At 42.4% G+C, this 16,232-nt stretch overlaps 1 protein-coding gene across 1 annotated transcript in view; it reads right to left on the bottom strand.

Annotated features, from left to right (window-relative positions):
• Positions 1-7,498: 7,498 nt before the first annotated feature.
• Positions 7,499-16,232, bottom strand: part of Bmi1 (BMI1 proto-oncogene, polycomb ring finger) — a 9,027-nt gene continuing 293 nt past the window's right edge. The window contains exons 2-10 of the mRNA XM_008831719.2: positions 12,292-12,422; positions 11,929-12,025; positions 11,240-11,295; positions 11,090-11,140; positions 10,826-10,934; positions 10,708-10,747; positions 10,222-10,320; positions 9,788-9,868; positions 7,499-9,700 (exon numbers count right to left, since the gene is read on the bottom strand). Of these exons, the coding sequence (XP_008829941.1) occupies positions 9,371-9,700; positions 9,788-9,868; positions 10,222-10,320; positions 10,708-10,747; positions 10,826-10,934; positions 11,090-11,140; positions 11,240-11,295; positions 11,929-12,025; positions 12,292-12,403 (975 nt within the window). The 5' untranslated portion in view covers positions 12,404-12,422 and the 3' untranslated portion in view covers positions 7,499-9,370. The remainder of the gene's footprint in view (positions 9,701-9,787; positions 9,869-10,221; positions 10,321-10,707; positions 10,748-10,825; positions 10,935-11,089; positions 11,141-11,239; positions 11,296-11,928; positions 12,026-12,291; positions 12,423-16,232) is intronic.

Below are 16,232 nucleotides of genomic sequence, written 5' to 3'. Positions count from 1 at the left end.
TTGATTATTTTAGAGAATAATTGATTGTATCGCGCTGATTCCTGGAAATTACTGCAAAAGAACAGTAAGGGTTTGCGAGGGTTCTAAAGCCTTTGCAGCAAAAAACAGCGTCTGCGTTTGATCTGGGTTCGTTTCTTTAGAGGTGACGCGAGCAGACAGTAAACTCCGCTAAAAAGTGGATTAAATTCGAGGACTAGGCAGTACCACATCTTTCTTTCAAAGGACTTGCTTCCGCTGTCCTTTGCACCCGTGTCCTTTTCGGCCAGTTTATTGTTTCAAAAGTAATATCTGAATATCCTAAACTGAAATATTTTAAGTTCTATTCCAATATCAACTCATTTTATAATGAGAAAAAAACGTTTTCATAGAAATAATATAATAGATAATCCATGTGAAGAAAATATTATTACCTTTCCCATTAAAAGAAAAACGTAGTCTTAAAACAATTACAAAGGAATGCTTTGTATTCTAGATGCATTTTTTTCCTGGTGAAACAAAAATATGATTACCACTTTATTTCTAAAACAAGGATAAAGCTCTTGGAAATTTTCAGATAATTTCAGTATTTTTATGGACATATCCCAAAGATAAACAGTTTACTGATGAACTCTTGGCAATACCAAGAACACAAAATAAAGTGAAGAGACTTCTTGTAAAACAACTGGGTAGAAAGCATTGACTTTTTAAAAGAATTTGGTGCTCTCGTATAATGCTATAAAGGCATGAGAAAAGTTTAAGAAGGATGCTAAGTAACTAGGATCAATTATCTTTCTGGGAAAGGATATTTCCAGAACCCATTGCAGACCAAGATAACAAAATAGACTTGTTTTGCACTATTGTCTCCCTATAAGTTAAGAGGCTATGCAGGTTAAAGTTCCTGAAAACACATTTTCCTAAGCCTAGGTTAAAGGTTGCTTGCATTATTCAGTGTAAGATTACTTTATTGTAATGAATTTCCTAAAAAGTGTTCTCCACTTTGGTGTAAGCATAATAAATGAATTTTGTTAATCAAAAATGAGCATTTGGTAAAACTAAATGGATTCCATTGAATCTGGTAGCTTATTTCTCCTTAGAAAAATGACAAGACTTTGAAGAAAACCCAAGTGAAAATACTTGAAGAAAATTGTCATGAGGCATATATAGAAACAGCTGGTAAACACATTTTCTCAAGCTTACGTTGAGTTCTTCACTCACACTAGGAAACAAACTGCAATGAATCATGAACCATGTTCAAAGCAAAAAAAAAAAAAAAAAAAAAAAACCACCAAACTGTTATTACCTAATTACTGATAACACTAATCTCTGATTCCTGAACAGATAAAAGTTGTAGTACTGTATCTTCCCACTACAATGAATTCATAAAATATTTTGGAAGTGTACTTGCTGAACTTAAGAGTTTTGTTGAGAAGGCTGGAAAGGAGTCAAAATTTGAGTGGCAAGATTCTGTAGAAGTGTTTTGTTTTGTTTTGTTTTGTTTTGAGTCTTCTGTACAGAAGTATATTATGGAAATGTTGTGGGTGTCAGACCTAATTGCTTGGGTTTTTGAGCCCTCACAGAAGAAATTTTATAGCCTTAGGGGTGTAGCCTCAAAAGCAGCAGTGTTCCAGGTTTCAGTATAAATAAAAACGATGAAATCCATCATTATTCAAGTCAATGGCAATAATTCTCATGAATATGAAGGCACTTTGATCTTATCCTTCAGTCCACCGAAAGACACAGTTGTAATGAAAAAAGAGGGTAATCTCTCTAACTTGGCCCAAAGCAAGTTGTTGGCACTTTTCTTTCTTGAAAGACAGTAGAAAGGAACTTTTCACTGAAGCCTTCTTTTCCTATTTTTAAGGTGATGGTGATGGTGGTTAGGCAAAATACAGGTTGTTAGGTTTCCAAGCTAACCAAGGAGGGCTTTCTTCTTTGAAGTAAAATGTCTAATGAACTTGACATTTTGTAAAGGTTAAGGGTGAATCCCTTTTGTAACATTTCTTGAGTCATTTTAGATGGGTACTGAGTTTCTCATCATTTATGATTAAGACATTTCAACTATTTCCAATATATGTGAGAGCTTATTAAATAGGTATTTCAAAGTGCCAATATCTAATATTGGTCCTTTAAACATTCTTGTAGAACTATAAAGACAGTAAATGGATGTCAGGTCTATGCTATTTGAAGTATGAAAAACGATTTTTAAAATCTAACAATGGCTGTTTAAGCTAAATTTTCAGCCACTTTGGGTGAAAAAATGGGCAAAGTTGCAAGTTCTTATGTACAATTTACCATTCTCCTTAGAATCCTGAAACATCTGTCAGCTATCTTAAAATGCAGGCTACCACGTTTGAAATAGAATTAGGTTAAAATACTTATGGATGAGGGTATCTGGTGGATACCACGAGCTCTTCATTGGGATCATTAAACATATTCAAGACTGTGGTCATAATTACTAAGGCATTTTTGTTTGTTTTTCTTTCTAAGGATAATTAAGACTTCTGAAAGCCCCTGGAAATCCGACAAATATTTGTTGAATTATAAAAAGGAGTCCAGAACATACAAAGGTAAATAAGACAGGACTTCTCCCTTAGGAACTCCAAACTTCTTACACATTTTGGCACATTTGCCTCTTATGGGAAATTTCAACCCACGAAAAACACTCAGCTAATGTAATAGCTACTTATGACCAGTGCAGCTACTAAGAGCCAAAGAAATTTGGCAGTGTACATTTAGCTGGATACTTGACTTTTCTTAAGTAAAAACCTGTCTAAAACACTAACAAGAGTTCTGTTTTAAAAGGCTAAAGTAGTGTCCTAGAAATACACACGCACACATACACACGAGCATGCAGAAAGGTCCCTAAGGGTTCTTGTCAATCACTTGAAGCACGAGTCCACACTGCCTAAGGCTGCTGTGGTTCATCAAAAGAAATGGGATGGTGGTGGGGTGCTCTATCCACTTCACCTATAAATAACAAGAACCAAGCACCTGGATGCAATGTTTGAGCCAACGCAAATTACTGCATTCTGGATTTTAGGCAAAATATTTGTGGTAGACGAAGAAGAAGGGAAACTAGGTGTGGCTGTGGCTGTGGGAAAGCCAGGGTCACCAAAAGAGGACAGAACTCTGGGTGTTGCGGAAGGGTGGTGAGCATCTTTTTTTTCTTTTGACACCGTCCCTGTTTCTGATATCTACAAAAGCTTTCTTGATAGGCCCTTCAAATGGCATTTCGGCTAAAGTCGGAGAAGAGGGCACCTAGGGCTGGGGCTCTGCAAAGTGCCCGCGTCCTGGGGACAACTCGGGTTCCGCCCCACGTGCCGCCCCTATTGTCTGCGGTGCGGAAAGGGCCAAGCCCAGGCGCTGGCTTCGGGGGTCTCTTTTTGGCAAGGACCGGGGGTGGGGGTGAGCGACGTCCCCGAAGGCAGCACCCAGGGGTCAGATGCTTGACTCCCAAGCGTCAGAGGAGGCAACGGTCCCCGAAGCAGCAATGACTGCGGTCCGGGCTGCAAATCGCCGTCGTGTGGTTGCTACTGGCAACCGAGCCTCCGCCGAGCGCGCACCCGCTGCCGCCGGCTGCAAGGTGGAGAGGTACATACGGGCTGGGGGATCAACGCCAGGGCCGCGCGCGGGACAATCCCTGCCCCAGCACCCCAGGTCCGTGCCTGCAGCGGGGTCACGCGTGGGGCCCCAGGGCTTCCGGGATGGCGGGGTTGTCTGATTCCCGCCAGAGTCAAAATAGCCGCGCCCTCAGCCAAAGCAGCACTGCGGCTCGGCGACCCCCGCCCCCGTCCGCCCCGAGGCTAGGGCCGAGCGCCCAGCCGCGGGGCTTCATGCGGGGAGTGGGAGCCGCCTGGGCGCGGACTCGCCTCGGCGCGGCCTTTGTTCTCCACTCAGGAGCCGCCTCACGCGACGGGGTTGGAGCCGACACCCGGCTCTGGCACGCAACGACTGGCTCCGACCGGTCCCCGGAGCTGCGGGCAGCGCCAGCCTCTCGTCGGACCCCGCAGGCTTCGCTCCCAAGTCCCCTCTTCCCAACCTGGCCTGGGAGGCGGGAGGCCCGGGAGGGGAATGGCCGGGACTCCGCTTCTCGCGACCCCAGGGCGGCTAGAATCTCCGCCCTGGGGAACCGACAACCGAGGGCGTAGCAGGGATTGGGAAAACCCGAGGCTCCACTGGCTCTCTCGCTGGCCATAGACAGTGAGGTTGGAGGACGCCGCCACTAGAGGCGCAGACCCGGGGGAGGGGGTTGCATTTGCCAAAACAGCGGTTGAAAAAAGAAAAAAGATCGTGCACGTGGACGAGCCAGCTGTGACGCTTCACACAACGTGCTACTGGAGGCCGGAATCCTCTGCCCAATGGCGACTCCTGCGGCACCGTGTGCATCGCGCGTGTAGCCCGGCGTGGCCGCTTTCGCTTCTGCACGGTCTTCCCGGTCCCTTCTTCCGAGGTCCATGTTCCTCAGGGCGCGCGTGGGTCAGGGAAGGCGCTGGTGCCCCTGAAGCGCCCGCGTGGGCCCCACCCTCGGCTGCGGTCCCGTGCGGGCATCCTGAGTCGAGGCCGCGGCGCCCTTCACCTGGTCATCCCATCATCGAAAGGGGGAAGTGGCCGTGGGGAAGCCCGTGACCCGGATGGAAAGCCACCCAGACGAACACACCCCCGGGGCTCTCGGAGACCGGCTGCGGAGAGTGCAGGCGAGGACGAAGCGCGGTCGCCCGCGGGTTTCCTTGGGTCCTCCTGCCCTCGCCCTCGCGCCGCGGTGTGCACGCGCCTCGGCCCCGCGTGTGCACGCGTGCATCAGAGGAGGGAGCCACGTCGGGACATGGCGCGGCCCAGCGGGCGCGGATGCTCAGCCCGGCCCCTACTCGGCAAGCTCCAGCCCGGGAGCCCTGCAGGGCCTGTCAATCCGGCTTTCAAATTTGGCGGGAGCCGGGTCCACCAAGCTGAGGGCGGTGCGAGGCGAGCGGCGCACGCGCAAAATGGCCTCCCGGCACCCCCACGGCCTGCGCTCGCTCGGGTAGAGGCCGAGTGTGCGGCTCGCGCCTCGGGGAGTGAAATTAAGGGAAAGGAGAAGGGACATTTACCCTGTAGCGTGCCCGGGCCTAGAAGTGCCTTCCGCCGCTGCCCGGAGGCCTTTCCACCCCGCACTGGGCATTTGGGGGACCTCAGTGGCATCCTCATCACCCTGGTCCTGCGTCTTCCCCGAGCGCCCCTCTTTGCGGGTGTTGGGATCCCTGGCCCTCTGCACCCAAGGCTAGCTCCTGCACACCCTTCTCTGCACCTGCAGGCACCCTTCGGTGCGTTTTCCAAACGCTCTCGCCCCAGTTTTGAAATTTTCGACGCGTTTCCCAGTTCGCAGTCTGCTGTCAGCCTGGATTCCAGCTGATGGCGTTGATGTTCCAACCTGCAGGAAGCTTGAAGTCTCACATTCACCCCGACGCGGAGGTTTCATGATGGCCCCAAATTAAAGCCGAGCAGCGATCTTATTGCAGTCGACGTGGCGAACCGCCTCCTGTTTTTGGAAGTTACTTGTGACCATATCTGGAAGTAGTATTTTCATGGCAAGGGTCAGAGGAAAGAATAATTTAACCCGGTGGAAGTTTTTATTGAGTATGTAACTATTTATTTGGAGGGTTAAATGGGATTTCGGGATGTTTTCCACTTGAACATCTTCAGGGCGATAAATGACGTCTGATGTCGTCGTCTGGATGATGACAAGTGATAGTCAAGTTCTTCATGTGACAAAGACCTCCAGAAATTACACACTAAGAAAAAGAAACTGATGCAAATAAAGGAAATCCGTTTCAGGAACCAAAAGAAGAAAAAACGTTTAAAAAATTAACTGCGGAAACAGGAAACATTCGACTATGTAAACATTTTCAGAGACTTTCATAATCGAAGCCCGGCAATCTTGAGATTTGCCAGGCGATCCTCTCGACCACGGTCTCCTGCCTCAAGTTTACTGGAAGACTGGACGTGTAACTTCTCTTCCTTATGTAGGACCTGCCCCTGTGATCCCAGTGAGTTCAAGGGATTTCTTTTTTTTTTTTTCCTTTTGGGTTTTTCTTGAAGTAGAGTTTTCTGAGCTAGTTTTAGAAATAATCACTTGTTGTGGTGTTTATTTTATACACGAAGAAAACATATTTAAGTGACATGAATGTATCTAACCCAAGAGCTTTTTAGGTTAGAGCCAGAGTCTGCTCTACACATTAGGTGTCATAAAGGTACAATTTTTGAAAAGGGTTTAATTAGCATATTGCTAGAAGACACAGAAGAACATAATGGAAGTTTATTTTATATGTAATTTGATCAAGAGCTTTTTGTTGTTTCAGAAGTAGGGAAGAGTATCTTCCATATAAGCACTATCAACTTCTGTCATTCCTGGTGCAACGGAACAAAGATTTATTTAACCTTTAGAATCCAAAGAGAAAATAGTTCCCTCATCCCAGAATTCCAAGATGAAGTTCCAAGTGCAGTGTTTCTGAAACCCATACCGTCTAAAAGTTATCATCTATGTGAAAAGACCAAACGTCCTCATTTCTTGCTGATTAATGCAAGTTGTATTACATATGGGTATTTAAGTTCCCATTAAGGTTTCAGAACACAACTTGTTCTTGAAAGGCCCACACATCGTGATGAAAAACACTACAAATAAAGTCTAATTCCAATCATTGGGGTACAGGAAAAGATGAAGTTCCAGCCAGTTTATCCTCCTGTTGCATTTTACCTCCAGAGACCCTAACATCTGCGCACACATGTGCCAACACAAAAGGTGGAAATGCAGTAATGTGGTTAACTAGTTAAGTCAACTGAAGGGCAACTTTGTCTTCTCAGAGCAATTAACGGCCGACAACAACAACGTAGAAAGCAGAAAGTACTTGTAAAGTGGCTTACAGTGTGTAAAGCAAGATAGATCACTATTGACACTATAAACACAGCCAGCCTGGGTTTTTTTTGTTTGTTTGTTTGTTTTCCATCTAAACTAGGTATCTGTGGACTCATTTTAGGCATTTTCTGTAGAATACTTGGTTAGCACCACCTACTTTGTATTCTAGGACCCAGGAATACTTTTTAGGAGCTAAAGTCCAAAAGGCCAACTTTTCAAGTACTCTGCTTTGGTTAGTTACAAAGTTGGGAGCTTTGATAGGAGTGTTAAGGTGCAGATTTTTAAAATGCTAACTTAGGAAAGGTTTGAATCATAATGGTAAGAGCTTAATAACTAGTTAAGACTGCAAACCATCGTAATCTTTGTTTTATTAAAAGACAGGGTTTTTTTTTGGCTGAAATATCCTTTTAAGCTTAAGCAATTTTAAAATTGAGTAAGGGTAAAAAGCCTCTTCCCAAATACAGTAAATGGCAATGTTTTCAAGTATGATAAATACTAAGTAGGCTATAAATGCACCTGACATTTTAACAAGCATTTTCAAAAATAAGTCCATCACAGAGGTTGTCTTTTGTCCTAGACAGCATCATCAAAAACTTGAGAAAAGCTTAGAAAAATGAGTTAAATTCACCCAAATTGGCAAACATTGGTAACCTTTACTTCAAAGATTGTAAATAAACAGATACATCTTCCACTGGGCTCTCAAGCAATATACAACAAAACATGTACTCCTTAGCAACACCATCTGAAGACAGCAATGTATTCTCCTTAGGTTTCACCCTTTGTAGTCCACTATAGGGTTTCCAAAACTTCTGCACATTGTGCTTTTCATACCAAATTTATATTAAAGATCTTAGCTATTTTCTAAATGAATATCCTTTTTATTGGATTTTTCCAATTAAAAATGAAATTTCATTTTACATCTATAATTAGAAACAACACATACAATGGTACTGTACAAATTTAGGTTAAAATAAAAATATATTTTGTGGCTTCATAAAACATTTACTGAATCTTTAAAGAAAGCAGAAGTAACAGCGATATATGTAAAAGTAATGATTTAATGGCTATAAGCAGGACAAAGCAATAGAATTGTGCTTCTTTTGCAGATTGGAGACATTGAAATGTTTAGCTACAATTTCCCATACAAACATGAAACAATATTCTTTATATAAACATCCTCACAAATAACTGATGGGTGATGCACACACACCAACTCCGACCAAGGCAAAACAAACTGAGAATTTATGGGGTCATTCATATCTGAGCTCAACACGTTTGCTCTTAAAAATACCTGTAGAAATCCATAATAAATTGCTTCTATTCCCAGACATTAGAGAGACAGCTGATTTAACTGTTGAAGCAACTCTTAAATCTGAAATTATTACTATACCACATACTAAAATAATTGTAGATAAAATGCCTTCTTCCAGCAATTAGCTGGTTTATTTAAAAATCTACTTTAGAATTCCAGAGATAAATAAGTACATGAAAATCCATCATAACCAATGGAAAATTAAGACCCTATTTCCAATTGTCTTAAAAGTTTTTTTATGACAACATTAATTTTAAAAGTATAGCAGAAAAGTCAGAACTATGATGAATTTGCCAATTGCTTCCAAATGGGAAATGTGAAGTTAGTCATACACGCAAAACACACAAAATGTATGCTGGTAAGGCTCAACATAGTAGGTATAGTATGGGTATCTGTAAAGGTCGAACAATTCGGAGAATTTTAACAACCATTTCTGGGTGCATGAAACACAGTATTTTTATAGTATTTATAAATATATCATACAATACTGTTTCCTGTTATGTCATATACCAATATGGCATTGTACAACAAGCAGAATGCCATCTGATTCTTACAAAAGCGAATCATTTAAGCAAGTCAGTGAAATAAACGGTTGTACCCGCTTTTAGGCATAGATTGTAAAACTGAAGTTTTCTTTGATCGGTTTTGTGTAGCAACAGAGAAATAAAAATCAAACAGGAATTAAAATGGCTAAATATGCAAGGATTTGTTATTCACAGTGACATGGCTACATAGAATACATTATTCTATGCTTATTCTTTTCATTTGTTGAATTTCAAGATAAAAAGCACTTGTTTTCTACAGGTTCACAAAACAGAACAACAAGAACAATAAAAGAGAATGTAATGTAGGCGTTAGTTGAGATTAACAAACTATGGCCCATGTTTCTACCCACTGCAGACCATTTCCCAATCCAAACAATAGTTACAGAAACCATTTCACATCTTTCCTAACACAGAAAAAAATCTTGCCTGCCTTCTCAGAATCCAATTCTTTACAGAAAAAAACCCTTTCTTTTCAATTAACATCCATATGAATATCACATCTAGTCCATCTTTCATAGCCAAATTTAATGTCACTACAAAAGAAAGCAAATTGGACGACAGTCACATGTATTAGCATCTATAAAGCTGTAATGGATGAAGATATCTAAATCAGGGGGTGAAATTTTCTTTCCTTAGCAGTCCCAGGACTCAACCAGACGAAGTTGCTGATGACCCATTTATTGATGATTTTCGAGGTCTACTGGCAAAGGAAGATTGGTGGTTACCACTGGGGCTGTTGCTGGTTCCATTCATAGTACTGGAGATATGAGGAAACTGTGGATGAGGAGACTGTACTGGAGTGCTGGGGCTGGGCAAACAGGAGGAGGTAGAGGGCACACCTCCTGCTGGGCTGTTGGCCTTGTCACTCCCAGAGTCACTTTCCAGTTCTCCAGCATTTGTCAGTCCATCTCTCTGGTGACTGATCTTCATTCTTTTACAAGTAGGCCGAACTCTGTATTTCAAAGGAAGTGGGCCATTCTACAAAGTTAAAAGGAAAGAAAAAAAAATCATTCTTAACTCTACATGCAGTTGGTCAATGTAACCTATGGGTAGACAGCTACTTACTCTTCTCCAGGTATAAATGTAGGCAATGTCCATTAGTGTGTAATAATCCTTTAAAGGTTCTTCCTCATACATGACATCAATCTATTGAAATATAGTTCAGGTATTCAGTGACAAAAGAAAAAAGGTAAATCCACATGTTTTTTGTCATCTAAATGAAACCCAAAAATGCTTTCAAAAACATTTTCATCAGGCATTTGGACTAAGATAAGAATTCTTTTTAAAATTTAAGTGAGGAAAAGTATTTCTAGAAATTGTTGGGGATTTGTTTTCATAGCATAACATATAATTCATCCAAAGTACTTTAAGAGCTGTCTTAAACTTTACCATTAAATATAAGATTTTCTTCTTGTTACTTTTTTAGGTCCAGAATCCAAAAAGAAAAATTAAAAACTAAAAACTTACACAAAAATGCCTGACAATTATAAAGGAGATACCTGGAAAGTATTTGGTATGTCCATTTTACTTCTGAGGAACTTCCTTACGTGCATCACAGTCATGGCTGCCGGGCACCGTAGGTATCTTTTATCACTCACCTATGAGGACATTTACAAAGTAATTTTCTTCCACTGTCTTAGCTTTCAGATAAGAAAATTTCAACTGCCTGTTATAAGGGTACTAATGGCCACACCAAATGCAGCCGAACTCTCAGCCAGTCACACTTTGAATTTATTATTATTTTAAGTACTAAGTGAACAAATTCTTAACATACAGTAAATCAAGTCTATTACCATGTACTATGTAAAATGATTTGAAGAACTGCAACCATATATAAAGTAAATTCTGATGGTTAAATATCACACGTGGCTCCCTCTTACACATCAGCATCATCTGACCCCAGAATATTCTAAAGCACACTCTAAAGCCTCTCCAAGTCCAGAATCCAAGGCCTCCTCCTTGCATTTCTGTAATACAGAACATACCTCCTCTTTAGACTTCTCCTTGTTTACTTTCCGATCCAATCTAAGAGACAGAACATTCATTGGTAAAATGAAGTATCAAATAACCACATTAGCATAAAACAGATTTCCTAAGAATTACCTGTTCTGGTCAGAGAACTCAATGGATAAGCTTATTATCTCATCGTCCGCTATAATTCGCTTATCTTCATCTGCCACTTCCCCTCTATCTTCATTAGAGCCATTGGCAGCTATCAAGACATGTTGAAATTCAATTTTTAAAAAATTGAACTTAATAAAAATATTTTATATTTAAACAGAAGGGGCCATTTACAGTAAACTCAATAAATTAGTAGATAAATGTTCCTCCACAAATAAGATGTCTTCCCCCCTTCTCCCCATTTACCATCTGCTGAAGGGTGAGCTGCGTAAAAGTCTCTTCTCCTCTTCATCTCATCTGAAGGGGGTGGGAAGGGAAGGGTTAAAAATTTGGCCTAACATATTTAAAAAAAAAAAATCAACAAATTTTAAAAATTCAATTACACAAGTTACTCACTTTTGAAAAGCCCTGGAACTAATTTATACACAATATCCTGAAGAGTTTTATCTGACCTGAAAAGGAGTAAGAAAAGGACATCATCAATTAATATGGCGCAAACTAGCAATATCTGAAGTGTTCTGCATTTGCTGTGCTGTGTTTTACTGGCTGTGAAACTGTGTATAAGTACAGTGAAAAGAGAACAATGAGAAGATCTCTATGGAGCAAACACTTCACAGGCAGTAATAAACTCTTCATATTTGTTAAGTCAAGGGAAGTGGGCCTTTCAGGGTACCAACTTCTTTAATATGAATAAAGATAATATGGACACAGTTAAATTTTGTTTTTGTTTTGTTTTAGTAAAAAATTTTATTCTCTGTCATTAAATCAAAAAAGCAATGCTAAAAAAGAATAATTCTGCTTTAAAGGATAGATCAGACACCTTTAAATCAGTGGAATAATACTGAGCTATTACATAATTAGCTATTATGTAATTACTATTATTAGTCATCACAATAATGGTGACTTATTAAACTTTGGTCAACATTAAAATGACGAGAAATTAAAGGTCTGCCCTTCATAAAGCACACACAACAGGTGAGGACTCAAGAATAAATTTCCTGTGAAGCAAAAACAGCAATGCCTTCCCTGTTGAATTATACAATTCCAATAACAATTTTCACTAAGAAATTTCAACATTTTCCAACCTTATATTCAGTAGTGGTCTGGTTTTGTGAACTTGGACATCACAGATAGGACAATACTTGCTGGTCTCCAGATAACGCACAATACATGTTTTACAAACTAGAAGTAAACATATAAAGTTTTTGTAAGTTTAGAAAGTAGAGGCTACAGCAGTAATATTGTCAGAACTAAAAATCAAGAGGATGCAAAATGATAAAGGCATTTCTCCAAGAAAATAAAACACTACTTGTAACAAAATTAGTAACAAAAGCCAGTAAATATAAAAGGACTCCCACAACTTTATACCAATATTCCCAAGGACTGGGACATGTCACTGGTTTTAAGGATGAACTGTGACATACAAAGGACACAGGCTGAATACTTACAGGAATGTAGACATTCTATTATGGTGGTGGCATCAATAAAGTACCCTCCACAGAGCACACACATTAGGTGGGGATTTAGCTCAGTGATCTTGATTCTAGTTGTTCGATGCATTTCTGCCTGATAAAAGATCCTGCAAGACAGAAGTATTGGCCATAATTCAAAAAAAGACAATCAAGGTATCTCCCCAACCCCTAGTAACCCTATACTCTGAAACGCTAAGTAGGTTCATAAAATTCATTTAACAGTGTACAGCTGGATGGTCCCAACGTTCTCCACGGAAGGAATGTACTAATGAGATCAAAATAGCCTCCACTGAAATGGTGTAAAAGCCAACCAAATGTACTCCTGGCCTCTCAGGTCATCCCGGGAGGAGATAAAAAGGTCTGGCATGGGGGCTGGGGCTGAACGGATTTGGGTCTCCTTCCATTTGTCCTGCTCCGAAGCCCAGGGCAGATGCCAGGCAGTCCCCGCAGGTATCTAGCAGCCACGGGGCTGATTTCAAGTCTCTGAATTTATTAAATTCATTGTGACACTTCCTCCGGGTCTTCAGCCCCAAAATCACGGGACCTTGTTTGGCCGCTTGGTGGGCAGGCTCTGGTGGCTTCAGCCCTACAAAGGAGGGCAACTCTGCGGTTCCTGCATCCCTGGCACTTCCGGACCGGTAGCGCGCAGCAGCACCCCACAGCAGCACCCCACAGCAGCACCTAGGGCCGAGCAAGGAGCCAGGGCGGGACGTGAGGGCGGACCCCGCGGCGCCCAGCTCTTCTCCTCCGGATTCGGAACTCGCCTCGGTCGGGTTTCCATAGCAACTTACACTTACACTTGGCATCCGGCCACCGCTGCTACTCCTCCCGGGGCTGCCGAGCCGGCTCGGAGGCGTGCGGGGCGCGGCGGGGGAGGGGCGCGAGAGGACGGCACCCCGCAGGCAGGCACCGGTGGGAAGGGCGCACTCCCCGCCTGCCTTCCACCAGAGTTTCTTATCTGGCCTCTTTGGGCTTGTCCTGTTAGCGATCCCAGGTCAGAAACTCCACGAGAGCTCTTTTGAGAACTGCCAACAGTGCACTTAGCCCCAAGCCGACAAAGCTCAAGTTGCAGAGCCGTTTATTGAACCGAACCTCTAAGGCTTCCTTCTGTAATAAGTTCTTGTGTGGAGAAGAGCCAAGCAAAGTTTTTGGAAGGGCTGAATACTGAAATTTGTTTTACAAGAGGAGAAGGAGGGGCACAGCTTCATTTGAATAAACTATGCTGGAGGCAAGAAAAACCTACTTTAATAGGTAGGAATAGTAACAATATGTAAAGAGCCACATGACCAGTCCATCCCCAAAGCTAAATGCAGAGGAATGACAGAACAGAAAAGCAAATGTCATTTTCTCACCTAACTTTTATAGAAAACTCCTAAGATGAAGACAGACCCAACAGAGATCATTTTAGAAAAGTCCTGGTGGAGAATTGTCAGCAGCACCCGAGTACCATGAGGGGAGTCAACTCCTAGGTTTGCTGCTAAAGCAGTGTTTCCCAACTGCCACCCCTTTCTTCATTACAGAATCTGAACCAACACTGGGCTTTTGAAGTACATCCTCAAAGCTCTCTAAGATGGTCATCTAGAAACTTGTGAAATTTGCAGTAAAATGCACCCGAGGCTTTCATTCTACAGAGGTTTTAATGCAGAAGAGGAAAATACCAATGGACATACCTCAATGCCTGAAATTAACGTTGACTACTACTAACAAATGGCCCAAACCCAAAGAAGCCTCTTTTGTGAAAGTGACCCAGTGGCAACCAGCGACCTCAACCAGAAAACTTCTTGTAAGTCCTCAGTTATCTTTGGATTGCTTGTTTGGAATACTGTCAAAAATAACATAAATCCAAGTGGAAAAGCAGAGGGGTTGTAGATGTAGCAGGGTCCCTGAAGAGTGGCAAGATAACAATTCAATCACTTAGTGAGTAAAGACCAGCCTGCTTGGTGCTTCAGGAAAACTCTCCCGTGAAACCACAGAAGCTTTCCTAGAAAGATGGTCAGCGAGGTCACCTCGGCCCAAGAAACCGTATCCTACTAACACCACCCATCAAGAAGCTCACCAAAGGGCTCCAATAAAAACAGCTGCCTTTATTTTCTTCTCTTTCAGAAAACACACTCTTATTACACAAACACAAATACCCACAGCTCAATAGGTTATCTACTAGTTGTCTGAACGTTTCAGTCACATGGACTTGACCAAATCCTTTCAAATTCAATTTCTCTAAATTCACACGACTCTCCCACCTCCGTTGACAATTTGGCATCATTACTGCTCTCATTCATAATGCTAATAAATTATCACTGTGTTACTAATACAAGAATCAGTTCTTAATCTGTTTATCCTACTGGATAGCACAGACAACCTAATGAAGACTTTCCGGTGATAAGATTTAAGAAACAATCTCCTGCACCACAGAAACTGTCTGTAAGCCAGTAAAAATACAAGCTTCCAGGGTTGAAAATACTCAATAGTTAAAGCTTGCCTTTAATACGATTACTCAGTTGGGGCTGTCAGTTTTTAGTTGGAGGCCTAACACCACTAACGTCAAAATGAAGAAAAACAGAAGCAAGTTCTTATGTTAACAATCAGCTTGACTACAGCAACCTAAGAGATGCAAATGAACTCCATAATCCCAGCTGGGGCTCACAGCTCAAACTCAAGTACTGGTAAAGTTGGGGGTAACTTGACTCACAGGGAGAATTTTGCCCATTTGGACAGTTAATATCTATCCAAGAGCTTAGTGGTAGAGTATTAATGGACTTATAAAATTCATCGAAGTGCTGAATTTTCTTACCAAAGTTTGGATATGATCATATGTGAGTGTATACACACACACATAATCTTTCACATGGCTTTAAAGATACTCTTACAAGACTATAATTTGCCCTCGTAGGTTATTTCAAACATCTCTGCACCTTGGAGGGAGATACGTGGAAATAAACTCCTGTGTAAAAAAATTTTACCAAAAAAGAAACCAACCTCTGAGAAATTCTGCTTAACCTCTCATCAGTCTACTAAAGACCCAAATGTTACTATATAGTCTCCTAACTTGGCTACACAACGTATGGGCAACAATTTGCATCCTCCAAGTATCAAGTTTGTTTCCAAAAAGTTGGGAGGGGGGTAGGATGCCTATAAAAGTAGCTTTAAGCAACAAGCGTGTAGCATGTCACCAACTTACATTTGCGTAAATATGCCCGCGATTTTGCCTACTTTAAGGGACGGGGTGAATGCTCGATTCATTTTCGGATATTGAACCATGACCACTAAGCCCACTAAATCCTTTTATTTTAATTGGGAGTCATCAAAGTCTCTCTTCTTGTTTATTTCCAATTATTAACTGTAAAGCTCTGGGGAAAAGCTCTTGCTCTCTCGCTGTCAAATCCAAATGACTACGTAAACACGAGCAATCAACGTTTTGGGGCTCCTTTCCCAAAGCATCCCCTTCCAACAGGACCTGCGCTGACATTTGGCAAAAGCGATGAACCCCAGTGGACCCAACTCCTGGGTGTCGGCGCACCCCACAGGAGAGGGCGAAGTTGTAGCGTCTGCGAGGGCATCAAAGGGAAGGGGGGAAGAGGAGAAAGGAAACCTCCGGCTAGCCAGCGTCCAGACACCGTCCTCACTCCGAAACAAAGCTCAAAACGTGCAGCGCCCACCGCCCGGGAGCTCGTCCCACGCGCGACGGGAGCCAGGTCCGAGGCGCTCAGCCCACACCAGCCACAAAACTTTACCCTTTTCAGCACAAATGCTCAAGACCTCGGGAACGACTGGGAACCGCCATCTTACCAGCCCTCCAATTTCACACAAGTGTCCCTCCAACTTAAGTTAATAACATTGGTATCGGGGCTCCCCGCAGCCTAACACCCGCCGCCGCGGGACCACGGTCCCCCCTGGTGTCTGTCCCTATAAGATGGGGG

This window comes from Nannospalax galili, unplaced genomic scaffold (genome assembly GCF_000622305.1).
Source record: "Nannospalax galili isolate Female #2095 unplaced genomic scaffold, S.galili_v1.0 scaffold14, whole genome shotgun sequence".
Lineage (NCBI taxonomy): Eukaryota > Metazoa > Chordata > Mammalia > Rodentia > Spalacidae > Nannospalax > Nannospalax galili.
This window is presented reverse-complemented; position numbering and strand designations above follow the sequence as displayed.